This window comes from Stereum hirsutum (genome assembly GCF_000264905.1).
Source record: "Stereum hirsutum FP-91666 SS1 unplaced genomic scaffold STEHIscaffold_18, whole genome shotgun sequence".
Classification (NCBI taxonomy): Eukaryota; Fungi; Basidiomycota; class Agaricomycetes; order Russulales; family Stereaceae; genus Stereum; species Stereum hirsutum.
The window spans coordinates 1195766-1221934 of record NW_006763148.1 but is presented as its reverse complement, the minus strand read 5'-3'; the positions used below and the strand labels follow the sequence as shown (position 1 = coordinate 1221934).

The window sequence follows — 26169 nt, the reverse complement described above, 5'->3', positions numbered from 1 at the left end:
ACATGTTGGAGGAGAGCGCGATTCGGAGTGCATTGTCCGAGGAGTTGGCGTCTAAGGTATTTTCTGTTCAATTCGAGATGCTCTGTTTTTGCTGTATAGATCCTTGTAGTTGGGCCTATGTAGTCGGATGGTGTGGGGTAATACATCGAAACAATGGTCTAAAACAATTCTGAGTGTGCCTATTGACTTGGGCTGCTGGTGAAGCTTTCCTGATAGACCATATAAGCACTATCACTGAGTACTGATTACTGAGAGTTGTTCAAGATTGTATCGGTTGACAAAACCACTTCGGGCCACGAAGCGGCTGGGCGGAGCTTGCGCAGCCCTGGCGCGGCAGTGGCCCGCCTGCATCAATATTACTTTGTAGGAGGTATGGTCAGAGTTGAAAAATACTACTAACACCTGTCGGAGACTGAGAGTATTATCCTTTGAGTCACTGATCTCGCTTTCGTACATGGTCTGCATTGAAGTGACTTCTTAGTTCTCTGTGTTTCTGTGGTGTAATGAGAACTCCAAGAGAACTCGCATGACTTTTTCATGTACGCGTGCCATACAAATAAAACAAGAGGACGTAGGAACGGTTGACGATTTAATAGAGGACAAAGGACCAGGTCGCGCCCGGAGGGCAATCGTATCAGTAATAGTGTCATGGTGGGCCCACGGCCGGTCGTGGCCGTTCTGGTGCGTAGACCTTAGGAGTGAAAAGTTAGGAGGTGTGTACAGGTGTGTGCGGAAGCAGATGGGAGCATTGAGGTCTATGCGTTGTAGGAGGGCTGGATAGCCTACGGGAGACAGAGGATACGATGGACTCGCGATGGACTGCAATAAATCGCCGTTCATCGGAAGGCTCGCACGCGAGAACGTCGGACTAATCCTTCGACCACGGAGGATGGCATGCAGGAAAAGAAGCGCGATGGCACGGGCGGGCCGAAATTGACGAAGTCGATCGTGTAAACAGCGCGCTTGCACGCCAATCAAACTCGCCGCCGCAACGATATCCATGGATTCACGGCTCGAGCTGTTGTTCCCCGCTAGTGACCAGTCCCTTCTCTGTTCCGGTCCACCTTCAGCTGCGAGACTATATCCTCCGGGCGTGTCGTCTGTAGTGTTTATCCCACCCCACCCCCCGCGAGTACTTGCTTGCTTATTCCTGTCGTGAGAAAGAATAGTGCCGGTGCGCCACGCCACTTGACCAACGCAGATTGAGACTGGGGATGTCGTCGGACTACGAGTCGCAGGAGGATGTGCCACAGGAGGAACAGGAGCAGGAGCAAGAGCAGGAGCAGGAGCAGGAGCAGGAAGATGGGTCGCAGTCCAAGAAACGCAAGATACATCGGGCGTGCGATGTCTGTAGGCGAAAGAAGAGTGCGTTACGTTTCTGCTGCCGCTGCCCTCTAACGCTGTTCTGAATCCTTGTATTGTGTATTGTCGAACAGTCAAATGTATGGGTCATTTCCGGCGGCGTATATCCTCGCTCGGCCAACGTTCACAGTGCTTTTCTGCTCACAGGTGATGGTGGAACTCGACCTGGACAGAAATGTTCGCCTTGCGTGGCGTCGAATTCGGAGTGCACGTACTTGGTCGCTGTCAAGGTGGGTCCTTGTGCATTATGTGTTTTGTAACCTGCGATTGTTGAACCCCACATAGAAACGACGTCCGCTTAAAGGGTATGGTTGCGTGTTGCATGCATTGCATACTTTGAACCCAACTTATGAGTGACTGGCAGTTATGTTGAAACCCTCGAAACCAGACTGGAGAAGATGGAGGCGTTACTTCAACAGGTTCCTAACTCGACTTCTTACTTGCTACTTCCTTGCTGAAACACCACCCACGCGCAGTTCCGCCCAGATATAAACATCACACAAGAGCTCAAAAACTCTGGCAGCAGCATCCACGAAAGATTACATAGCAGCTCTCCTGCCGCCTCGTCCCCTCTCCAAATCCCGTCCCCGTCCTCCGCAGACAATGCGCCAGGCTCCGCCGTTAAACAGGAGGTGGACTCTGACGACGATGAGTACGGCTACAGTACCTTGCTTTCGACGCGTATGACGGGTCTCACGCTCGAAACTGATATGCACCAACACTTCCTCGGAAAGTCGAGTAACGTCAAGCTTGTCCGGTCCACTTTGCATATGCAGAACGAATACTCCGGGAGGCCTATATTAGCCACTCGGAGACCCGAATTTTGGGCTCCTCTTCCGGTCAGTATTTGAACTTATTCCAGCATTTCGCGCGTCGTGGCTTTGCTCACGCTCGTTGGTTTCGCAGTGGGAGAAGGCCACCTTCGAAGCATGGGAGAATCGGCAAGCACCGCCCTCATTCCCCGGGCCGGATCTGCTCGCCTCCCTCGTCGACCTGTACTTCGAGAACGTCAACATCTTCACGGTGCTCTTGCACCGTCCGACGTTCCAGAAAGCCCTCGACGAGGAACTGTATATGTACCATGACCAGTTTCGTCAGGTCGTCTTGCTCGTCTGTGCGAACGGAGCACGATTCTCGGACGATCCGAGGGTGTTCAACGAAGGCGACACGACTATGTATTCTTCTGGCTGGAAGTGGTTCACCCAAGTCAACCTCTCGAGGAAGTCGTTACTGGCGATACCTACCCTGTATGACCTGCAAGTCCACTGCGTAAGCGACATAGGTTCGGTATATGTTCTTTCCGATGAGCTGTCTAATTGGGAGGACCGTGAATCTAGCTCGCAATCTTGTTTATTCAGACCACATCGGTGCCTCAGACGTGTTGGACCATGGTCGGCCACGGTATCCGCCTTGCTCTAGACGTTGGTGCTCATCGTCGGAAGGTTTATGATTCGAAACCTACGATTGAGAACGAGTTGTGGAAACGAGCATTTTGGTACGTATCGCTGTATGCTCGATGCGTACGTTTGGTTTTTAACATTGACCTCTTCTTCGTGTAGGTGTCTTGTAGTCATGGACCGATCGGTGAGTTCTGCGCTGGGGCGACCTTGTGCGATTCAGGTTCGTCTCTTTTCTCATCAGCTGCTATCGACGAAGGTAGGCCACTATTGACTCACAATACCGTCCATTTTCTTCAGGAAGAAGAGTGAGTTTTATTAGCTACATACCCTTGATATGCTCCCGAGTTAGGAGGCATCAGTCTGAACATGCGAGTCTAGCTTCGATCTCGACCTACCCATCGAATGTGACGATGAATACTGGTCCGACTCGGACTCTGAGACGGCTTTCCAGCAGCCCGCCGGGAAACCGTCTACGATGTCGTTCTACGTGTCGTTCCTCAAACTGTTTCAGATTCACGCCTTTGCGCTGCGAACTATCGTACGCATATTCCTTCCTGTATACGGATACTCTGGTTATATGTTCTTATTGACGCCTCCTCACAGTATTCGATCAATAAGTCGAAGGCCCTACTCGGCTTTGTGGGACCGCAATGGGAGCAAAACATCTTGGCCCAACTGGACTCAGTGCTCAACAAATGGGCAGACTCAGTCCCCGATCATCGTAAGCCCACGTCTTCTTCTTCTTCCTTCTTCCTTCTGCGCTGCTTCTCTCGCAGCATGCATAGCTAATAGCTCACGGGCGTCCGTAGTCCGCTGGGACCCCACCCGCGAAGACCCTCTGTCCTTTTTACTGTCTGGCACGCTGTACTGCACGTACTATCATCTCCAGATCTTCGTCCATCGGCCGTTCATCACGTCGACAAGGGATCCTACCTCGGCGCTGTCGTTCTCTTCACTTGCTGTTTGTACGAATGCGGCAAGGTCTTGTATACGGATTGATGATGTGATGCATCGGAGGTTCACCCTTGTTCCATGTCCTCTTTTCCAGGTAAGCTCTTCGCCTCCTTCACTGAAGATAGTGTTCGTGCGTTGTAGAAATTGCGCTGAAATCCGGCCTTTTGACCTGCTCGTATTTCTTTCTCCCTCAAGATCCTAACACCCAGTTTCGCATCCGCGGTAGTACTGATGCTGAACATATGGAGCACCAAACGAACGGGTATAACGCTCGACGTGGAGAAGGAGATGGAGCTAGTGCACAGGGCTATGGAGATCATAAAGGGCCAAGAGCAGAGGTAGGAATTCCAGATCTCGTCTGCTCTGCATATGTTACCTTACCTTTATGGCCCGAATTAACTGGTCTAACATTATCGGGAACAGATATTACTCCTCTGGACGGTCGTGGTACGTCTATAGGCATCGTTACTGACTTGCAGCAGTGCCCGACGTGGAAACGCGCCTAGATTAAGCTACAGTCGGGCGGCTTACCGGCTGGCTTTCACGTCGGGCACTGTACGCCCACGAACTTGATTTTGTGATTAACGGTATATTATAGGGACATCCTGTTCGGGCTTGCCAGTATGGGAGATCTCCCACTTCCTCCGTCTCGTCCTACGTCCAAACGCGGAAGAGGCGACTCAGACGACTTCCAATACGCCTATCGCAGCGACTCCGTATCCCTCCTCGATCCTTCTTCCTCGGCTTTCCAGTCCACTTCCACCGCTGCCCCCACTAACCCTCCTTCATCCAATATGAATATGAACCCACCGTCCCAAGATCGGGGGGTCGAATCCCCAGACAGTTCAAGGAGATATGCGGGCTCGAAACGCGTCTTCCAGAATGCGGTCCCAGGCCCTTCGACCTCTGGTTCTGGCGGTCTTGGTCCTGGTCCCAGTGCCACACCGGATATGCAGCAGCAGTATTCTATACCAGCACAAGTTCGGGTGCGATCCTCGTCTCGTAATCCGACTCATCGCGCGTTACCACCAGAATCATCCCCTTCGACGCATCCGACGCCGGGTCATGATCCTGCGCGGATGCAACAACAACAACAGCAGCAGCAGCAGCAACAACATCAAGTCTACCACGATGGATCGTATCCACATCCACATCCGCGCGGGGATCATGGTCATGGCATGGAGGGGAATGCGGGTTATGTCAATGGGCCGACAGGGACGGATTGGGGTATGTCGGGGATGCAGACTATGGCTATGGTAAACCACCAGCATGGAGCGATGTCGGCGGAGAGCGTCACTGGCACAAATCCTACGTTTTCGTACGATTTTGTGGGCGGACATCATCATCACCATCATCATCATAATCATAATGGTGATTGGAATGCGAGTGCGACGGGGATGGGACATGCGAGTGAGTATGCGGAAGGTGTAGCACCTCAAGGTTCGTCACGGTTCTCAAATTTTGAAAAGGGCGCTATTTCGGTTGGTGATTAATCATGGTTGATTTACTTTAGATGCGAGAACCGAAATCAGGATATCCAGAGTCAGTCCTTCATACCGTGGTGGACATACCCACTCGTCGTCTACACCGTCGATGGGCGTGGGCGTGGGCGTGAATATGGGCATGGATCCGAGGATCGGACCAGGCGGAGGTCCGATAATGACACCGTTAGGACAGTCTCAGACGGACGGGCTCGTGGATATGTGGTCGAATGTGCCGTCGAGTTTTGCGTGAGTCTTTTTTTCGGATTTTTGCCTTCCCGCTTTGAGATTGGGTGGGTAGGGCGATGGCTGATTTTTCACTTCTTTTGCAGTGGTGGAGAATGGGACGCTTATATCGCGAGTGTGTTCGGGACGAATCAGTGACAGAGTCACCCGTTTATGTCGATGACGGGAGGGCGACAGGCTTTCGTGAAATGTGGACATTAAATAAATTACAGTATCATAGTCTCCTCCATTCGTTATCACGTTTTCGATAGAACATATAGGTGCATAAATAGGTGCATATGTAGTGTGCATGTGTGATGTGTCCGTTGCATGAGGCAATAACTTATTAAGAATTATAAACAGCATAAGTTAACCGTCTCACCAGTCACGGTGCTGGTCGTTCTTCAATGCTTCGCAGCTCGCCCTATAGTAACCCTTACCGCAATCGTATCCCAAACCTCCTGCAACGTCGAACTTCGTTTCTCCTTCCTCGACGCTCCGTCATCCTCACTACCACCCGTCCCGTCTCCGTCTCTCCCTGCAGACATGCCTGCAACCTCGTTCTCATCGCCAGCCACATAGGAGCTCGCCAACCTAGCACCCAACTCCAATATCCTCATACTCGGCACATAAGCAGTTGACAAAAACACTTTGAAGAACCCCGTACCCGTACCCGTCCTTCGCGTCTTCCCGTCCAATGTGACGTCCGCGAGCTGCAAGTGCCACAGGGGCACCGACGCGCCAACGCCACCCGCCGGGATCTTCAGTTGAGAGTTACTGAGCAGCGGGGGTGTGGGGGTATGGTAGGGCCGATAGACGGAGGTGCGAGAGTAGGTGTCTGCGTCCATCCAGAAGATGTAGGGCCATAGATCGGAGGAGGATTGGTTGTCGAGGATGAGAGAGTATGTGGCCCCGGCTTCGACGTGGACGGAACTTATCGCTTCGTCATTGCTATCCTTGATGAGAGGGACTTCGGTCGGAGTCGAGTCTGAGTCGGTTTTCCGGAAGAGTTTGAGGGAGACTTGGTCCCGGAATGGGTGGGAAGGACTAGGGTGGTCACGGTTGAGGTGATAGTGAAATCCGGCGATACAGTCGAGGACATGCGCATCCTGTCGTATATTAGTCGCGGGAGCATTGACAACTGCAATTTCCTCAGAATCCTTCAATTTTGTGACCGAAATACCGCGGTCTTCGACGACGACGGATTTGGGCCTCACATGGAGGGAAACATCCGCCTCTGCTCGTCTCGAGACGGTTTTAACACCGTATCCGCTCTCCGTGGATCCACCGCGTACAATGCGTGACAGCGAACGATTTCGCTTCCACAACTTCCAAGGCAGGGGAACGCGGGGCAACGCCCTCTTCAAATGCACACGCAAAGGACGTTCACTTCCAGCACCGTCCCACCTCGTTATACGCACCCAGCCCGTTCCGATCGTCCTCCTCAGCGGTACGCTTCCGCGCGGTCGCGCCAGACACCACGCAGGATGCACCTCAAACGCCACGAGGTTCGCCAACGCAGGGTTGAGCGATCCTCGGGAATTATGATCGTGGAGCGTAAAACAGGTGTCCACGACCACCCCATGTATCGCCCCCGCCTCGACGCGAACATGATCGTCCACCCGTACACAAGCAATGAACGTCCCGTCCTCCACAAACGGCACTCCATCGAAGAACGGCCGTCCGCGATGTTGCCCCGTACAAACCGCATGCTGCGATCCATCCGCAATGAAGAGGTTGAAGACGAGGTCAGAGTAGGACGTTTGGTGGAGGGAGACGTCTTCCTCGATGGCTTCGAGGAAGGCGCTCGTGAACCTTCCACCGAACTTGTGGTCCTCTACCGTGCGTTCTCCAGGACTACATGCGAGAAGCGTCACATACGGTACCGCCTCCTGCGCGAACCCACGACTTTGCCCCTGCGACGTCGTCGTCGGAATCCCACCATTCGCCAGAGCGCTGGGCCACAAGCCCGCATAGAGATCTTCTGGAGTGACGTTATCGCTCGTGGGGGTCCAGCGAATGGACCGACGACGGCGATTCAGGTTTCCTGGTTTTCGTGTCTTCAGCTTGTCGCGGACGGGGTTGAAGCAGCAGTCGAGCATGACGACAACGTTGTCGCCTTTGGAGGAGCATAGGTCGCGTAGCATGGCGTGTAGAGACCAGTCAGTGAGGCCGGATATTCTCGCGCCTTCAACGGAGCTTGCGCCTGCCGGGATCGTGTCGTGGTCGTGCGTGCACAGCACCTCCACGCGTTCTGCGTCGCCGCTGCACCAGCCATCGGGAGCGGGTACGCTGCTCCTAACAAAGTGAAAAGTTGACCGTCAGCGACTTTCTCATGTCTCGGCTGTGAATATACTGCACTGACCCGTGGCCGGCGAAGTAGACAAGTATAGCGTCGCCGCGTTCTATCTGTGGGTTGCTGACGAGGTGGGTCATGAAAGCATTTTCAATGTGCTGCTTGGTGGCTTTGTCGTTCAGAAGTACACATGTATTCTCGGCTGGGACGTCGAGGTCGTCGACGAGCCAATTGCGGATCCGAAGAGCGTCGGAGACGCAGGCGGATAAATTCGCGATCTTGTGCGAAACATAAGTGTCGATGCCAATAATAAGGGCGAAGACCCGCGATGCCATCTAGCGTTATCCAATGATCCAGTTTAGTGGCCTCATTCCCTATCGTAGTGAGAAAATGTGACGCACCTTGAGAAAAATTATATACTCCAACAGTACAAACCAGACCGAGTTGGTGTTACCGAGCCTCGGTGAGACTGCGAAAGATATATCGAGCTCGTAGCTGCGGGCATGCCGCTCAGGAGCGAGTTACACGACGCATTGGTGCGAAGGCTTCATGAATGGGCACAAATGAAAGAACTAAGTCAAACGCTGTTTCAGACGGGTGGAGGACTTGTGCAGGATAGCTCGTGGATGCTCGACAACTGTCATAATTCGATCGCAAACTAGTCCTACAGATCGTACACCTTTTGGTAGTCGTTAACCTGTGCAATCTGTGTCAAACGTATGAGAGGGACTCACGACAATGTTATATCATCTCTCTCCTTAAATCATAAAACCATTCCTACAACTCATCGACATCGTAGCCCTCGCATTAAAGCTTTCCGGTCCCAGTCCCTCTATGCCTCCTGAAACTTTCCTTCACTCCCACACCCTTCTGAATATCTTCTAAACACCTCGCATCCACCTCCTTACCCTTCCTCGCCAACTCCGCCACCCTCTCCACCAACTCCTTCGGCACACAAACCACGCCGTCCACGTCCGCCACTAACCAATCCCCCGGTCTCACCGTCACAGGTTCCAGTCCCCCCGTCTCCGCAGGATTGACATTGCGCGGGATTGTTACGGGTATGTTAACGGCAGAGGGACGAGTGAAGGGGGTCTGACCGACGGTGGACGTTCCGCGAGCGAAAACGGGATAGGAGGACGAACGATGCTCGGAGGTGTCGCGGATGAGTCCAGAGACTATCGTCCCGAGGCAGTTGCGAGATTGGGCACCTGCAGTCATGAGGCCGCCCCAGACTGCGTTTTGGGCTTCTGTGGTGCCACAGAGAATACAGCGATTAGCACGATGATATACAAAATGTACGGAATATATGAGCAAAGGAGCGATTGGTAGAGCCAGAACCATGGTACCCGAGGAGAATGTGGGACGTTGATACTCTGAGGCAACGTACCTGGAGGAGCATCAATGAAAACGACAGAGCCTTCGGGTGCCAGATCAACAAAATGGCCTTCCGTAAGCTTAGGAGAGGTCGTATCTGACCCCAGGACCATGTGCACCGTATAAGCTGGACCGCATATGACTGAAGGAGAATCATCCGACAGAGTGAGTGGATTAGGGGACATCATCCGAAGCTGTGGGATGTGGCCCCCATTCTTGACGCCCAATTTGAGCAGAGCATCAGATATTTCGCAGGATGAGAACGAAGAAAGAGGCGAGGCCGACGATGCCTCAGACATTACTGTGGGATCTAGCAGAGCAGAATTCTCAAGCTAGAGGTATTGAAGGAAAACGTAGAATCATATGCGCGAGACATGGCAGTGGCGAGCTGGAGCAAGTTGCGGAACGTCTGGCGGAGCGGAGGAGAACGGAAGAGATGCCCCAGAATCTAATCTAATCTTATCTTCGGCTCTAATATTAACTCCTTTACAGCCGAATGGCGCAGGCGCGACGATCACCCTACTCCTGCCACCAAACAGCTCATAGCCTCCACAGAATCTATTTCTCAACGTTGGGGACGATGGCGAACACGTCGACTTGGCCGTCCTCGGGCGCAGAGCGTCCGACCGCTCGCTTCGTCAAGACATCCCGCCGCTACGTCCGCAAGGCTTTTAAAGCCATCATGCGTTCCCATAAATTCCGCATCCCTAAATATGACCTCCCACTGCGATTTAGGCCTGTGCGTTATCGAGTTCTGTAACTTTATGCCTCTTCTAATCAGAATATACCTCTTTCATTGTATGGGCACACCAAATTACAACTACTTGGTGCTTGACCCATCATCTGTTCTCGTGCAATGTGGCGCTCGTGCTCTCAACTACAGTGGTTCGTAGTCATCACGGTGCTTGTCATGCTCCTCCTCGCCACCCTTGGTTTCACCAACATACCACACCAACTACCCGTCAATGACAAGCTCCTCCATTTCTTCTGCTTGGGCATCGCAACCGCTCTCTTCTACTTCATCTTCGATGTCGAGGAGTGAGTTCTCTCCCTTTCTGCCTGTTACCCGCGCCCTCCACTCGCCACAGAATGAGTATGCTGATTCAACCCATAGAGAAGCGAGGAGGATATGGTTCTGGCGGTGCGCGCCTATGATATTTACGGGGCTCATATGCTTCGTACTTGGCGGGGTTGTCAGTGAATTCGTGCAGGCACTATTACCGGTTCGTACACCACCCCTCTACCCCGACCACATATCACTCACACTCGTCGCACAACTTTTCCAGTACAAGGAGTTCCAATTCGGCGATGTCGTCGTACGTTTGATTCACTACCCCCCATGCGCATGTGTAAGCCTCTGACCGCATTATCCCACCGCTCTCCGCTAGGCAAACCTCCTAGGCTCAGCCATAGGCCTCTACACATCCTACAATCTCGAGAAATACCACCGCCACCGCCGAGAGGTACACTCCTCTCCACAACCCATCCCAACCCATCTGACAAACACGCTGACAAAACATCTTCCCTTCCCTCCTTCCTATTCCCGACATCCCATCAAATCCATGACCATAACCTGCTTACACGCACGCCCCCGTCCTCCGACACAATGGTCCATGCTCTGTCCACGTCCAGATCAACCGTCTCTACCGCCCTCTTACCGGCTCTTCCTCCTCCATCAACCTCGCCTCGGACTCGGACTCCCTCTCAGACGACGAATTCGGGGCGTACGAATCGAGTTCCGGTTCACAGCTCCTTCCTACACATCATTCTTCTAGGACTGGGGCCGTTAGATTACCGCTGACGCCCAAGACGGCTGGCCCTGCTGCCACCAATGCTCATGCTGTCGTTGGTGGTGGTGGAGCAGGAGGAGTAGGAAATGGGAAGGCGGGCGGGGGGAAGGGGAGTAGGAGGGGAGAGGTGGCGTTGATGGATGTGTGGGATGAGAGGGAGGAGTTGTTCGGGGTTGGGGACGAGAGTGATGAAGAGATGGAAATCATCCAGGGTAGTCCTTCGCACCCACACCATCCCCATCCTCCACCTCCTCATGATCGAGACCTTCTCGGTGAGAGCGCAGGAAAGGGGATGGGAAAGGGAACAGGGGCGCGAGGAAAAGCGGCGTCGAATTCGAGGCATGTGAGGTTCGAGGAGGAGGAGGAGGAGGAGGAGGAGTTAGTTCGGTGATGATGCCATCCATATTCAGATTCAAAGGACGATGGATCGGGCGATGATAATGATTCGGTGTAAATCGTGTATGAGCATCCTCCGACTTTTCTCATTTATTCATATAGACTTTGTGTCTCTTATCTGTCCCTAGCTCGATTGTATCTCTTTTCTTTTCTTCCTACTTCGGTCATCTACAGACTACACCACTGGCTTCATATGTCCGAAGCTCGACCCCTGACAGGTCTGATCGCACATGCTCTGCCTCAACGATCTAAAGTCATCGAAGCCGGGCAGGCGTACATCAGGCTGTGTCACATTCCTCGGGCGCCCCTTTGTCCATCTAGACGAACTTGAATTCGGTTCGAGATGTTGGAAAGTTATAGGGGCTTCAAGGTCATGGATCTACATAGGATCATCGTACTCATACTACGGAACACGACCTTTTCTTGGCGAATCTTCGCAGACACTGGCTGGTTCCAGGGACTGTTCGAGGCGAGCTTGCACACACAAAAAAAATAGCCGATCACCAAAAATGTTCCATTCATTCGATCCCAAACCCCCACACGACCACGACCCAACCACCCTATCCACCAACATACCCAAAAACCGCCAACCAAAAAACCAATAATCCCCCAAGAAGATGAACGTAACAACCGAGAGCCCAAGCCCGGCCTAAACACCAACAGACCCACAAACACCAAATAACCCAGAAACCCACGCTCACCACACACACCGCCCCGCATCCACCAATCCCCACACATTTCGTCGGACCCCGAAGGGGAGAAACGTATGGAGACGAGGCGATGAACACGAAGACGAATGCGGATGGGAGAAACAGCGGGAAGAAGGCTTGGAGCCGGAGAGAATGTCGCGGAAAGGTAGGGAAGGAATCGGAAGATGAGATGGGAGGAATGATGTGGAGTTGTAAGGTTCGTAGGTACGAAGGAAGACGAGGAGTGAAAGGTGTGAATCGAGAAAGGTATGGTAAGGAATGTATATGGACGTTCGTGATGACCTTTATGGTGCTAAGAGATGAGAGAAAAGATCCGAGACGACGATGAACGAACTAAAAACCGAAGGCATACAAGTTAAATAGGTAAGAACGAAGAATCGAGACGAGATAATTGAGATGTGGGAAACAACAACATAAAATGCAGACTGCTAGGATAGGAGAGAAGTCCGATGAACCAGTGAGAAAACAAGAGGAAAACTGCTATATATACGATGCGACTGTGACCCCTTCCGTTTTGATGATGCGGCATTTAGAACACCGGCTGCGATGTAGAATTCGACGCCCCCATCTCCCAAGCGCCGATATCCAGATCGAGCGCGGACGGCATCCCCCCCTGAATATCCTCGAATCCCAGACCGATATCCATAGGGAACCCATCCGGGCCAGCACCAACGGTCGGTAACAGCTCAAGCAGCCTCTGCATCTCCATCTCAGCCTGCAAGTCTATTCCCAGTCCCAAACCCATCTCCACCCCTTGTGCCACCTCATAACCCCGGTCCACCGCAGTCTCGACTCCCTGCACCACCGGCACCATCGTCGACATGTCGGAATCGCTCACCGCCTGCGCGGTGGAAGCGGACGACGACGGAGCAGCAGGAAGCGCTGCTGAGGGCACCGCGGGGGATGGTGCGAGAATCTCGCGGAATAGATCATCCATTGCGGCTTCATCGATGGGCGACGAAGGAGCCGCGTCAAATTCGCCGAACGAGCCGAGGTCCAAAACGTCTTGGAACGTGGCATGTTGTTCAGAGGGGTCGAATCCACCCGCTGCTGGGGCACCGAGGAGGTCTTGGAGACCTCGTCGATGGACGCCACCCGTGCTAGGTGGCGAGTGGATTCGGGTTCTTCAAACATGCTTGAGCTGTAGGACGAATGGGATTGGGCTGGTGAGAGCGGGAATACGGGCGAAGGTGGGACGAGGACGGGGAACGTGGTGGGGTTGTTGTTGGGTGGTGGCGTCGTCGATGAGGAAGACGAGGTCGACGAGGAAGTGGAGCATGAGCGAGGCTCCTCAGGGCGCGGAGTGATGGGCTCCTGAACTGAGGCGGTGGGTGCAGGTGGCAGGCCGGGGATACCGGCAGGGAGACCGTGAACCTGCAATACCTTGACGATGGCTTCCCATCCGCTCTCAAGGGTGCGAATGCGCTCTTTGAGCTCCTGGTTCTCACGATCGCGGGCGTGGGCGGCGGCCCTCTGCTCTTCGGTATCCCGAAGGGCGGTCAAGCCCATGCTAGCGCGCAGAGTGCGGTTCTCTCCCTCGAGTTGAGCAATGCGCTCTTCGAGGGCGACAAATTGGGCTTTACGCCTGTCACGGCTGTTCTGGGCTGCGATCCTGTTACGGTGTGCGCGGGCCTCCTTGCGCTCGTCGGGGGTGAGTTCAGTACGAGAGCGTTTGCGGGGAGGGCCATCGCTGGTAGGGTGTGGTCTAGACTTTGCAGAAGAGGATGATGCGGATGGGGTAAGGGGTTGGGTGGAAGATTCGGGAGACTGGGAGGGAGAAGGGAGGGAGAGCGAAGCGGGTGAAGACTTGTCGTTACGAGGCATTGTTGGGTGTTGTGAAGACGCCAAGAGGATACGTGGAGAGAAAGGAGGGTGATGTGTTGCGGAGAGGAGGGCTTTGTAGGAGAGGAGGGAGGGCGAGTCTGAAGGGGCTGCGACTGGCGCAGGACGTACGTGGAGGTCGTGAAGAGACCCATGCCACGTCGACTGCCACGTCGACCCCCCATCCAGGAACAAACACCACCAAACAACACACCACAGCCACATCCACAGCCACAGACAAATAGTGTAAGAATAGCATTGGGAACCGCGAGGAGAGCTGCTAAAATACAGAAGACGCAAGACGCTCTACTTAGGTATATACAGTCAATCGTATACAGATAGGGTGCCAAATCATCAGCCAGACAGAGAGAGACCAAACGACAAACCATGCCACCACTACACCAATGCGCCCGTCATAGTGCGTACATTTTCAGAATACGGGTATAGATAAACAGTAAACGTCAGGTAGGGATGAACGGAAGATGGCCTAGAATAAGGGGGAGAGTGGCGAAAAGCGAAAGAGAACGAAACACAAGAACCTAGAGAAAACAACGCGAAAAGACCGTCTGAATCATGAACACACATATACCCGTCATTATTTTCGTTTCGCCTCGGGCGCGTGCATCCCCGTCCCGAAGCTCGTGATCGCCATACACCCCAACCAGACCATCTCATGAACAGCCCTCCCCAGCGGCGTCAACGGCTCAATCTCTGCCTTCAACTGCTCGGGATCCGGCGCGTTCACCTGCATCGCAGGGTCCACCCTGTTCAACCCATACACCGACGGGAAATGCTGTTCCCGCGGGCGACAGAGCCCAAGTTTCTCCAACCCATCATCCACGAATAACACTCCCTTCTCCCGCTTCTCGCACCACGCAATGATCTGCGCACTGTCGCTACCTTCCGGAGACGGTGCCGTTCCGAGGTCTTCAGGTGAGCCAGTAACGACGAGACCTTGAGCGGGAATGCGCATGCCAGTCCCCGAAAGTTGTGCGTAAGAGATCCGACGCGCGCTCACTTGGAACCCGCGCGGGCCAGTGAACGAGTTCAGCAAGTCGCGGTTTCGAGTCGCGGGATCCGCTCGTTCAGACCCCGCCGCCGTCGACCTGGACCTTTTCTTGCTCAACCCGCTCGCGTCGTCTCGGGGCCCGTCGAACGGCCGATACGACACGTAAAGATACACACGCTCTTGTTCGGGCGGGACGTTGTAGTCCTCCATCGAGACCTGCGACGCCTGCTTCGCTTCTGGATGCGAGGGCTGCTTCGGGTCGATTCCACGAGACCAGAGGGGAAGGAGCATGTAGATCACGTCGTCTGGGATGCGTTGCATCGTCTCCGTACGTTTCACCCGCTTCTGCTTGCTTGGATCCGGGCCTCCCTTCCGCCTGTTCGAAGGAAGCAAACCGACGTCTTTGAACGACTCGTTCAAGTTGTGGATGACCTCGTCCTGCGAGTCCTGTTGGTGGCGAGGGGCCATGGTGACCCATGCCGGGGCATAGGGTTTCATGTGTGCGTTGGGCGAACGAGGAGTCGAGGACGAAGAGGAGCCTTTGAAGGGTTTCCGGAATAGGGCAAGGATGGAGGGTGGCGTATCGGGAGATGGAGGGTTATGCTGCCTGTACTGTTCCATCGTGACGCGGTCAAGTGAACCGAATGCCTCTGCGTGAGATGTCCTGGGCGCCACAGGCCCGTTGAGGTCATCATCATCGTCTTCGTACTCGTCCTCCGCATCGCTAGGCTGGGTGCGAGGGGCAGTGGTTGCGGACGTGACCGTGGTACGGTCGTCGTGCGTGGCAGAACTGGAACGACCTTCACCGCTGTGTTCAGACGTCGTCGAATCGGTACGACCATGGGTACTGCTGGCCTGTGATCCGGCAGTCGACGGCCGGGTATCTCGCGAGATTCTGGAAGAAGGAATGATTTGTCGGCCTATGGAAGGGACAGGAGGCGGTCGATCTCGCGACGAAGGCGGTGCGTTGCCTCTCCCGCGACTCGACGACTCGGACGATTTCTCGTCGAGCAGACCATGCGCGTTGAGCGACTTTGTCGACTTCGTACTGGTGTACTGTTCTTGTACCGACCGCGGGGCGAGTAGGATGCTGAAATGAGCGTCGAGTTGATTCCGCTGCTCGCGTTTGGTACGATGACTGTTATTCTCGAGCAGGCCATCATCACGGAAGATGGAAAAGGCAACAGCCTTGGAGTGCTTGTGAACAATGACGCTAGGACCACCGTTCGGAGAGCCAGTACAGGTCGCGTCCGCGAGATGCATGATATTCAGCCTTCGCTGCAGCGGCTTGCTGGGATCATCTGAAGAGATAGGCTCGATCACGTCGACTCGCGAACGATTGTGAAGAGAAGATGACCTACGAGGCGTCACAGTGCCCCAATCGAGTTTGAACGTGCCGTTCTGGTCGTTCCGCCAAAACTCGGGCTCTGGGGGGATCCACGCACCCTCGGCGCGCTTACCAGCGCTAGGAGCTGGAGGCGGGGCGTTCATGCGAGGTGGTTTGACGTATGCCCATTTGTTGCGAGCATGTGCGTAGGCAGGGTCGTTCTCGCGGACATGCCGAGTGAAAAAATCGTCGCCCATGCCTACAGTGGCGACGCTGGACTTGCGCCCCTGCATGATAGAGCCTTCATCTGCTGCCCAAGGAGCGACTTCTGAGCTAAAAGCATTGACCACGTCTTCGTCCAGTGCTATATTGTTATCTTACAATGAGCTTTTATATACCTAACATCGCAGCGGAAGCTTACCGGGCCCCTTCGTCTTCGCCTTTTGTTTCCCTTTCCCCTTGCGATCCTTTTTCTCCTTGCCCTTCTTCGGAGGCGCTGGAAGTGGGCGGATGAACGAAGCGGATGAACGACGGGAGCCCGTCACAATTCCATCCTGGATATAAGCCATATCAATCTCCCAAGCGGGCCTTTCCCCTACGGTGCTAGGCCCAGGTGTAGGCTCGCTTGAGGGCTGCATTCCTGGCTCCATAGAAGCGGTCAGAGCTGCACGGAGGTCGTCGTCGACGCTACGACTAGGCCTCCGCATCGTAATGGTGGCGACACTAGATTCCCTGTCGCGCACGAATTCAGAGTCTGCTGCATCAAAGCCAAGAGAGTTAGACGGCGGCGTCCGTATAAGCAAGGGAAGGCTCGGGCGGCGTCCGGTTGCATATTGAATAGCAGTGGCGTCGCGATCAGATGAGCCAGAGAGTGAGAAACGGTCGTCGTCGCTGTTCAGTGTGGCGGCGAACGTCACAGGCGATCCACCGTGCTCGTCTCGGTGGGCTGGATCGACGACGTAAGATTCCCAGGGGCGCTCACGTTCGTTTTCTTCAGACTCTTCCGGTTGATCCCACGCACGATGGCTCGCACCGCTCAAGCCGCCGAACGTATGTTGCGAGGCTGCGTCGTGGACTGGGGCCTCAAACTCCATGTCGGTGTCTAGTGCGCCACCTTCGTCGCCGGAGTCAGAGTGAGAGTCGAGTCTGTCGTCATCAGGTTGAGAGCTAGTGGAGGGTTTGTCACTGAATACGTTGGTAGGAAGAGAAGGTCTACGGCCGCCATCGTCGATTGCACGCATTTTGGACCGAGTACGGCGGGCGGCCTCCTCGTCATCTTCCTCGTCACGAGGATGCGATACGGAATGTCTAGGAGTGCGGTCTTGGTCGATGGTCGACATACTCTCGCGGTCAGGGAGTGTCGAAAGCGGACTGAGCATTTCGGTATCCAACGGCGGCCGCGTGGACGTACTGGGCGCCCCGAAAGTATAAGAAGCCAGTGCGGCGTAATCATCAGTGGGTAGATTTTCGGAATTGGCAGACATGAAAGCAGGAGATTGAAAGGAAACGACGGTAGGACAATAGGCGTTAGTAGGTGATGGATACAGAGTCGGGAGCGAGGTTCGACGATTGGAAGAAGCCGTGGACGATGAGGATAAAGAGTGGACGTGGGTAGGCCGGCGTGAAGCCCTGCTCCCAGGCGAAGGATATGGATGCGAGCGCGACGACGACGCCCCTGGCAGGTAGGATCTATATAAGCAAACAAGTTGATCGTAAGCATTAGTGGTCCCCGGCTAATGGATAGATCTCGGTGCAAAAGCGAAAAGGGCATGTAATTGAAATAGTGATGGAAAGTCAGCGACTCAAACGTTTCAGCCGCATGGGAGACCCTTCTTGCCCCAAAAAAGATCTGACATTATTGGACTATGACAAGTGGGTGCGCTGATCAGATATACTGAGACCGTGACTCAAAATGAAGTGTTTTGGTGGTGGAGGCAGTGAAGGGAACATCATGTCTCGAATGAACTTGTCGAGGCGAATGACAGAGCAGAACGAGGGGATAACGACCCACGATCCCATTGGCGAGCTTGGAAGCCGGTGAATTTCGAGAAGATCAGAGGTCCGTGGTTCCACAGTTCGGAGGGAGACACGAGGCTGGGCAACCCTTACTTCCCAAAGCGCATGGCATGACGTCTCTCGCCCGACAACGGGCTACGAATGCCTCGAAAGGGACGACGAGAATTGTGGGGCTGCAGAATGGAACTCATGAAAAGTGAAACTTACTGTGATCGTTTGCGATGGACTGAACCCTGGCTGCTGCCTGGGGGAAATGCGTCGTCGTCTGTGCTGGTGTAGGACGAGCGGCGTGGTACGATGGACTTGCCAATGAGATTTGATTGCTTTCCGTTGGGTTCCTGGTGAAAAGCCGGTGCGGGGGAGGTGAGTGTGGCTCCTGTCATCGCTTGGGTGGACGGGAGGAAGGCCTGCTGATCGATGGGTGCGAGCGGGGAGCGGGCGAGGGCGGGGCCGTTATCGGCGTCGTTGCGAAGCGTGTGGTCGTCGTTGTGGGCGTTGTCGCGATTGTTGTTGTTGAGGATGCGGTCGAATAGGGAGCGAGAGAGACGTCTGGGGGATGTCATCGAAGACAGTTGGGGGTCGGAGCAGAGCGCAGGCCACTGTCCAAAGCCGGCCCAGACGGAGGTCGATCAAGGTAGTCACGGCCTGCCGTCACGTCTCCCACGTGTCACCCTTTGTTCCCTATATGGAAATTCCCCGCTTCGTCGACGCGAGACGCGCCTTCAGTTTCATCTTCCATCTTCCCCGTACATGACTTCCAGCCGACTCCCGCCGCCTGCACACAGTCCTCTACCACCACCATCTGCTTTCACCTCAGCTCGTCAGAAATATCGCCAATATCCAAACGCCTTATCGCCCACCTCTCGGACCGTACCTGGCCATCCTAATCCACGTGGCCGAAATCGCAATCTTCAACTTCGCCACAACGCCGGCTCCTGTCCAAAAACGGGCATTCCTTCTCTTCTCTTTCGCTTCTTGTTGCCGCCCAATCCTGCACTTCTTTGGCTCTTGTCTAGCTTCCTTCTGTCTCAAAGGCCTTGCAACACCGCCCAATTTCGCTCTGGCACGTCTGAGCTCCTTCAGCGGATTGTAACATTTACTTCCACCCGCTACTTCCACCGAGTTTCAGATATCTCTCCGATGATAGCCTCGTGGCCGGCTGAGTACCTCGCGTGGCTCATCTCTTTCCCCTTTTCAAAAACGCACGTATTCCACACGTAAAGTATTTGTCCAAGGCGCGCGAGAAGAAAAATGAAAAGCACGTTCTTGGCCCTCGCATGGCCGAAGACAGCCTTCTCCCGATCGCTCTTCGTCCTCTCCTATCTCTGCTACTGTAGGCGCATGTTGCAAGTGACCACGACTAGTGTCCAGTTTCCACAATCCTTGGACCACTAATTCCATATGGCTTTTTTCTCGACGCTCAACAGCCCCACGGATTTTCGTGGATAGGCATTATTTTGTCTCTGCGGCTTGCAACAACACTATTGGCCTTCTGAAACTGTATCTATACTCTCCCTGCTCTCACGCCCATAGTACAGTACGCACCATCATATTTCTCTTACGCTCTCGGGCCTCATAGGCCTCATCTTTCCTTCCGCCGTCACAAAACTTCCGCCCTACACGATTCACTCTCCCCGTCCTCCGTGTTCTCGATCTTTTTCTCATGACGATCATCGGTCTACTTTTCCCTTCCCGAGGAATCTCAGGCTCAAATTTCTCAGCGGCACTCTCTGGCCTGTCAGATGAGCGCAAGCACTCACAACTCTTGTCAAAACACCCAGGATAGTTCGTATCTCCATGGTGACCCCTTTTCGCGGACGTGAATGCGGGCAAGAATAGGTTCAGGCCTTCCCCTTCTTCACGTTCCACTTCTGCGTATCTCCCTGTTGGGTTTGTGGCGCCGCTAGCGCAGCTGCCTGCCCGTTCTCCTGATCCTGCTGGCACAAGGGAATGACAACAAAAATGCTCCAGGCACAGGTCTGAATGACGAATGTCGGTCCGAGGAAGTGCTCTTGCTTGTACGCGAGTAATTAATAGCCCGTGCGTTTGCAGGTCAGTACCTATGTTCCATCCTACTGCTCTCATTTGAAGAGACGCCGGTACGATCAGACACCAACCCTCGCGCTCTGCTCTCAGTTCACCGTCATTCGAGCTTCTTACTGTCGCTTTCAACGTGCACATGTGCCGTATCTAACCGAACGTCTCGGAACTCGCCACTACTGCTCGCCCCTGCCTGGATATTCGTTGACTCCTCGGACTCGGAGTTGAGGATCTGCGACAAGCGCGAAGGTTCATGAGGAACCATACGACTCCGTCTGCGTGAGGATACCTCCGGTCGTCGAGTGTCACGCAGACCAATGCATGCTCGACGTCCAAAGTTGAACGCTGTGCGTTGAGTATTTGGGACGGCATCAGCATAAATAAATGGCCGTAGATTCCGTCTACATGCCTGCGTTTTCTTCACAAGACGTCTAACAATGCAAGTGACTCTTGCTCGGTACCGACTGTTCGCATACACACACCACAGGAACCTCCTTCAAGGATTCAGATGGACGATCCGGACCAGCCTTTCTGAGTCCATAACTTACCTGCGCGTGGTCAACGATCCGAAGCGGTTGGGGGTATAGATGTCGTACATATCTACGGACCGACAATGTGTCGCCTACAGCCACATATATGGTCGAGAGAGAGTCGGAATCAACCCATCGGTGAGGGTTCATCCCACCAGCCAAGAGGCCGGTGTGTTAACGACTGCGTGTCTTTCGGGTGGATAGCCATGTCCATTTCCTTGTATATACTTGTATGACTCGGATGAGAGCCAGTGAGCGTGCATGTCGGTAGGTACAACGACTACGCTGAGACGGTATTGCGCGGTATTCAGTAACGTAAACGAGTTGTCGAGTCCGAGTAAAAACTTGTCTATGTGAGAATATACCTCGTACCTTTCCGCCACTACAACTAGCTTCAAGGGTTCTCTCTCCAAGACGGAAGTAACACAACCAGGGCAAATCACACGCGAGTAACCTCCACGCTCGTCCGAGGGTCCAAGATCAGATCCACGGACCACGCTAACGCTATGGATGCATGTTGCGGGTCCGTGAGCTTCTATTAGCATTATTTAAGCCTGGCGAAGAGGCGTGTCTTCCGGCGGGATCCTACCAGAGTGAATCAAAATCCATATCGATACGGCGGCGACTGGCTTGTTACTCACGATGTGTTCACGATTAGAACAGGAGCCAGAGCTGAACGAGTTCTCAAGTGCTTCCAGGCTTCCAGTCCGTCGGGCCTGTTCGGGCCCTGTCAGAGCAAAGTTACACAAGGTCAAATACTGGGATATAATTGGTGCAAGGGGTGTGGAGAGAAGAGAAGCGGAACCCTGGGGTCGGTGGAAGAAGAAGACGAAGTAGACGATGGAGTGTGAGCTTGAGCTTGAGGTACGCAGACGTGCCGGTGTTCGACGAACCTGACGGTCGAACCCAGTGGAGGACAGGAGGATGCTATGTTCACGGCCGGCTTATCCTCACCGAAGTGCTTGAGGACCATGGGGTTGTGACCTGCAGGTCTGCATCGTCACGATAAGTATTGCAACTTCCAAAACGTTCGCACACGGCCATTGGAGGAGCCACTATCTCGGAACCGCACTGCCAGAGTATAAACTGTATTGAGCTCAGTAAACGGCCGAAAAGAAGGAAGTCAAACGGTGAACTTGAATCTAGATACCACGTTGGCGCTGTGTGGGAAAAAATGTCAGCCGTGCGGCGTAGATGTACGAACGGCGGATCACCAGAAAGCCATTATAGGCCGAAAGTGCGGGTATTGAGCGGGTAGGAGCATACGACATGTCCATGGTTAATTGAAGCAAGGGTATGCTGCTCGTTCAACTTACTCCGCAGGGCCTCCGCCGTATACCCACCCCGAATATGCACCGCAAAGCCTCGATGTCGTTATTTGAACGGAAGAATCGACGAGGTTCGAGTTCGAGGTTCCAGTGAGTGCAGGAAGCATGAACACAAAGTACGTACCCTTTCGCAAGGCATCGACCACGATATCCCAGTCGATTCCATACGATCGCCTTGCCTTGACATCGAGCATGGGATGGGCGACCATGTGCATTTGAGCGATTCTTGAGAGTCGGGATGGAAGTCGCTATTCTACGAATTGAATTCGGAGCGACTGGACCGAGTCGGCCACGATAAGTCTGCAGAAAAAAAGCCCAGGGTTTGAACAAAGACCCTAGTTTATGTGACTGTATCGGCACATGAGGAGTTTCGTCACCCTTACGAGTCCAAATATGGCCTCGATCGGTCGGTTGTGCAGCCTGTGAGGACGAGCCTAGGCGTATCGCATCATGTTTGCGTAAATTCGGACCCACTAGTAGAAGGCTAGAGGCAACGTTTTGCCAGGACACCCGCAGGTTGCCATACACCAACGCAGCATCGGTGGGCGAATGAATGAGCAACATACTGGATGGAAGTAATCTGAAAGGAAGGCGAGTATCGGGTAGCATCGTCGCACTGAACAGTGTATTCCTGCTCACATGCCTGGCGGGAACCATGAAGCAAGCCTCGCCCGCCTGGCCATGCAATTTTTGAGTCAAGCTTGCTTCCCACCCGCCCACCAAGTCGATGAATGGTGCATCACCATCTATGCCGCCACGGAGGTGAAATTGAACAACTCACTTTCAGCGCTTGAGCTCGTCACGGGTATGGTGACGATATCAAGGATCGTCTGCGTGTCGCAACGGCGTAGGCTGGTCATTCATAGACTCAATAGAGATGCGTGATGCTTCAGGATCCATCAGAAAGATTGTCTTTCGAGGCTATGCGTGTACTTCAGGTGGGGCCTGAGCAACTTCTTGCAGGACACCACACGACTGCTCAGCTGCTCATGTTCAAAATATCCACTTTACGCCCTGCGGGAGAGATCGAGTGAGTTCAAGTTACGATGGAATACTCACACTGCATGGTGAACTCACCGATGCTTTCTCGTAAGATTATTATGCCACTGACAGAATACATTCAGTTCTTGACTGGAACAACGTCCGAGCCTATACTTGGGCAACTTACCTTACACTATTTGCCACGGGAAAGTAGGTTCAAACCTTGTTCGAAGCCATGGTGCGCCACTGGGAATTAATACATGTGATATGAACTCACAATATCCCACGGATTGGCGAATACACCGTTTGCCGACTCGATCTTAAAACGCTTAAATTTTAGTTGGTTGTTGTTACTTTGTTCAATTTATAGGATAGTGATCCTGTGCCTACCGTGAAAGGGCATGCGGATGCTGTCCAACGAGCAGAACTCTGTTTGTCGCCCTTGCATGAGGCACTATATGAACAGTTAGATTAGAATGGCATGGGTGAATGACAAGGTATGAGAGGTAGATATTTACGTTTGGTGACACCGCACGACTCACTGGTGAGACCAATTACGCTCCCCGTCGGCTCGACAACACGAAGGGCAAGTTGGACTTGAACGGAGGCGGAGATTGAGGTATGAGCAGAGTAGAATACCCGGATGTTGGATTAACTACACTGTAGTGACACGCTGTTCCGTTGTTCCTCGGCGGGTGTGCAGCCAGTAATGCTAGGGCTGCCGTCTGTGGAACAAAATACTCTTCAGTAAAGGAATGCACGGCCGGTCTCTAAATGCAGAACACATTACCTTCGACAGGTTTCGCACTTGCTCCCCATCGAGCACAATCACACAACCAAGAACGCGAAAACCTCGATGGATACAGCCACAAATTTCATCGGCGCTCAAATGACTTCCTCGTGGATTATCCCCATTTGAGCACTTACCTCGGACGGTCTTTGTTCCTCTGCGGAGTAGAAAAGTATCGAACATGATCATACCTTGCTCAAATCAGTCGCGATCAACGCCCATAATGGCCCGCCCCTTTCTAGAGAGCAAGCATGGTCGAGCCAGGACTCCTCGACCATACGGCCTTCGGGACATTGAACAGCACAGGATTGCGTGTTGAGCGGAACCTGTCGCCCCGAGTTCAGTAGCACTTGTATGCTAGGTGTGAACCCGATCACCGAGCCTCTGAGAGTCGTCCGACCTTCGTGGTGTTGTGAGATCCTAGTCGGGGTATGACTCGTGGTGGATCGTAGTCGCGTACATTCGTGGTTGGACTCGAGAGCTTGAGAGCTAATCCGCATGCAATAAAAGATAATCGATGAGAGACTCATATACTTCTTGAGATGTATTACATGACGGAATCGCGGCGACAGCGCTGCCCTGCCAAGTATCACAGATCGTCGCCGTTTGGCCAGCGACACTCAATCTGGTGTGGGTATTTATGGTGGTATGTTTGGGTTGAGCACCTGTTGACGGTTAAAATCCACAGTTTCGCACAGTCCTCAGGAACGTTGATGAGTGTATGTCAGTGTGTACTTTGTCTCACCTAATTTCGTGAATTAGGAAAGGCTCTAAATTTGTAGTCATAGTATGTGAATAAGATCAGACGAGTCACGTTATAGAATCGTGGTGTGCATAGACTTGTATGAGAACAGTCTCGAGATGAAGAGTGTACCACATAGTTGCAGTGGGTGGCTATCCGTAGCACTCTAAATGTGTTTCTTAGTGCACAGGAGCACAAACACAGGAGGCCCCATCCAAATAAAGAATCGACTTGGGCCTCCTTTCTGCGTATCCAGGCTTGTAGGGAAACCCCCTATGAATAGTCATCCAATACTCAAACCAAAAACGCACCATACGCTGCTCGATGTTCAAACATTTGATTGTTCGGCTGCAGGAATCGTTGTATACCAAACGGCACATAGGAGGATTTGTAGCCTAGCACGCCGCTGTGACTGAAACTTGAGCTTAGAAAGAGGGGAGACCCAATCTGGGAAGAAGTCGGACAAGACTCACCGTCCACACTACGCACAACCAACAAACATCTATTGTGAAAGGCCTGGGCAAGAAGGAGCGTTGTCAATTAACTTAGCAACATGCAGAGGGACTGCTCCAGGCCATCACGTATCCCGGCATCGAATATTCGATGAAGGAACAAAGTTGACGACGGTCACCTTATGCCGCCAGTTCGAGAATATCCTACAGAAGCCATAACGAGCAAAAAAAGCTCTATTATTGGGGTAAACAGTGTCCGAGCGATGCGCTGTGAGTTAATATACCACGGCCATAGGAGATGATACAATGTGAGTAAACAAATGAGTGGGTGAGCGAGTGTAGATGGGTGACGGGATAAGATAGAAAACACGGTCGATACATGAATCACAACAGTCCATATTCCATATACAGATATCTGAGGATGTCGAGAGAGTTGAGACGCGAGATGAGAGGCGCGAATATGAATATTGCTACGACTTCAGCCGGCTCTTTAGTCGACGATACCGCTACTGATGATCTCGCCACATCTCTTGCACTTGACCTTCCTGTCAAGGAGACAACAGGCGATGCCAACCGGGAACCAGATCACAGCGGCCAGCACACCTATTTGAGGAAATATAACCACGTCAGCGGGATGGAGCGAAGAGTGGAGTAAAGAGGAGGCGAAGGCTGACCGAGAATGCCGTACTGCGTCTGTGCTATATGTTCACCCTGCTGGAGACAAATCATAGCCGGTGCGTCCGGTGGGAGGAGGGACGAGATCTGTTGGCCTGTACGGGGATCCTGATAATGATACACGGTGGTGGAGTGACCTGGCACTGTAGCGCCGTATGACTGAGCCTGAGGTGGGGGCGGCGGGGGTGGCATATATGACTTTGCCTCTGAAGGTTTGCCTAGAGGAGCTTGCGAGGAACCTGTGCAGGTTATAGCCGTCAGATGCAATCCGAAGAGCTAACGAACGAAGATACGCACTTCCGGCCACATACTCGTATGCCGGAGGGTTGCCCATGGGCTGGTTGATGGAATCACTCTTGGCGTTACTCTGCATGATCTACATGTCAATGAGTCCATGGACATGCTAAAAAGCGAAGAAACCAACCATATTGTGGTGATTGAAAGCAGGTAAAGGGGTTCGAGATGGT

The 26169-nt window shown here is 53.3% G+C and overlaps 8 protein-coding genes across 8 annotated transcripts; 2 read left to right on the top strand and 6 right to left on the bottom strand.

Annotated features, from left to right (window-relative positions):
• The first annotated feature begins 1045 nt into the window (after positions 1–1045).
• STEHIDRAFT_125535 (uncharacterized protein) lies at positions 1046–5708 on the top strand. The gene is made up of 18 exons (XM_007309867.1): positions 1046–1365; positions 1437–1442; positions 1510–1592; positions 1648–1667; positions 1727–1781; positions 1839–2201; positions 2269–2631; positions 2700–2857; positions 2922–2982; positions 3060–3067; positions 3141–3300; positions 3366–3483; positions 3572–3810; positions 3912–4054; positions 4119–4163; positions 4315–5156; positions 5230–5446; positions 5530–5708. The coding sequence occupies exons 1-18, from the start codon at positions 1215–1217 to the stop codon at positions 5579–5581; spliced, it is 3084 nt and encodes a 1027-aa protein (XP_007309929.1). The 5' UTR covers positions 1046–1214; the 3' UTR covers positions 5582–5708.
• A 118-nt stretch (positions 5709–5826) lies between these two features.
• On the bottom strand, positions 5827–8053 carry STEHIDRAFT_162258 (uncharacterized protein; the record flags this gene model as incomplete). Its single annotated transcript, XM_007309866.1, has 2 exons — positions 5827–7720; positions 7788–8053. The coding sequence occupies 2 exons, from the start codon at positions 8051–8053 to the stop codon at positions 5827–5829; spliced, it is 2160 nt and encodes a 719-aa protein (XP_007309928.1).
• A 472-nt stretch (positions 8054–8525) lies between these two features.
• Positions 8526–9394, bottom strand: STEHIDRAFT_67209 (RraA-like protein; the record flags this gene model as incomplete). The annotated part of the gene is made up of 2 exons (XM_007309546.1): positions 8526–8968; positions 9109–9394. 2 exons carry the CDS (start codon positions 9392–9394, stop codon positions 8526–8528), a joined length of 729 nt encoding a protein of 242 aa, XP_007309608.1.
• A 214-nt stretch (positions 9395–9608) lies between these two features.
• Positions 9609–11469, top strand: STEHIDRAFT_142475 (uncharacterized protein). The gene is made up of 6 exons (XM_007309865.1): positions 9609–9834; positions 9979–10133; positions 10210–10318; positions 10382–10411; positions 10484–10558; positions 10728–11469. The coding sequence occupies exons 1-6, from the start codon at positions 9676–9678 to the stop codon at positions 11274–11276; spliced, it is 1077 nt and encodes a 358-aa protein (XP_007309927.1). The 5' UTR covers positions 9609–9675; the 3' UTR covers positions 11277–11469.
• Positions 11470–11777: 308 nt separating this feature from the next.
• On the bottom strand, positions 11778–13943 carry STEHIDRAFT_125529 (uncharacterized protein). The gene has a single exon (XM_007309864.1). The coding sequence runs from the start codon at positions 13813–13815 to the stop codon at positions 12826–12828; it is 990 nt and encodes a 329-aa protein (XP_007309926.1). The 5' UTR covers positions 13816–13943; the 3' UTR covers positions 11778–12825.
• Positions 13944–14407: 464 nt separating this feature from the next.
• Positions 14408–17632, bottom strand: STEHIDRAFT_162254 (uncharacterized protein; the record flags this gene model as incomplete). Its single annotated transcript, XM_007309863.1, has 2 exons — positions 14408–16512; positions 16570–17632. The coding sequence occupies 2 exons, from the start codon at positions 17630–17632 to the stop codon at positions 14408–14410; spliced, it is 3168 nt and encodes a 1055-aa protein (XP_007309925.1).
• A 43-nt stretch (positions 17633–17675) lies between these two features.
• Positions 17676–18727, bottom strand: STEHIDRAFT_162253 (uncharacterized protein; the record flags this gene model as incomplete). The annotated part of the gene is made up of 2 exons (XM_007309862.1): positions 17676–17823; positions 18372–18727. 2 exons carry the CDS (start codon positions 18725–18727, stop codon positions 17676–17678), a joined length of 504 nt encoding a protein of 167 aa, XP_007309924.1.
• Positions 18728–25517: 6790 nt separating this feature from the next.
• Positions 25518–26075, bottom strand: STEHIDRAFT_162252 (uncharacterized protein; the record flags this gene model as incomplete). The annotated part of the gene is made up of 3 exons (XM_007309861.1): positions 25518–25630; positions 25702–25941; positions 26000–26075. The coding sequence occupies 3 exons, from the start codon at positions 26073–26075 to the stop codon at positions 25518–25520; spliced, it is 429 nt and encodes a 142-aa protein (XP_007309923.1).
• Positions 26076–26169: the final 94 nt, after the last annotated feature.

Bases quoted from the DNA above. Each gene is read 5' to 3' on its own strand.
- STEHIDRAFT_125535 (XM_007309867.1), top strand. From the start codon at position 1,215: ATGTCGTCGGACTACGAGTCGCAGGAGGATGTGCCACAGGAGGAACAG. The intron at 2,202-2,268 runs GTCAGTATTTGA...TTGGTTTCGCAG, and splicing joins AATTTTGGGCTCCTCTTCCG to TGGGAGAAGGCCACCTTCGA. The intron at 4,055-4,118 runs GTAGGAATTCCA...CCGAATTAACTG, and splicing joins ATAAAGGGCCAAGAGCAGAG to GTCTAACATTATCGGGAACA.
- STEHIDRAFT_142475 (XM_007309865.1), top strand. From the start codon at position 9,676: ATGGCGAACACGTCGACTTGGCCGTCCTCGGGCGCAGAGCGTCCGACC. The intron at 9,835-9,978 runs GTGCGTTATCGA...TCTCAACTACAG, and splicing joins TCCCACTGCGATTTAGGCCT to TGGTTCGTAGTCATCACGGT. The intron at 10,559-10,727 runs GTACACTCCTCT...GTCCACGTCCAG, and splicing joins ACCACCGCCACCGCCGAGAG to ATCAACCGTCTCTACCGCCC.
- STEHIDRAFT_125529 (XM_007309864.1), bottom strand. From the start codon at position 13,815: ATGCCTCGTAACGACAAGTCTTCACCCGCTTCGCTCTCCCTCCCTTCT.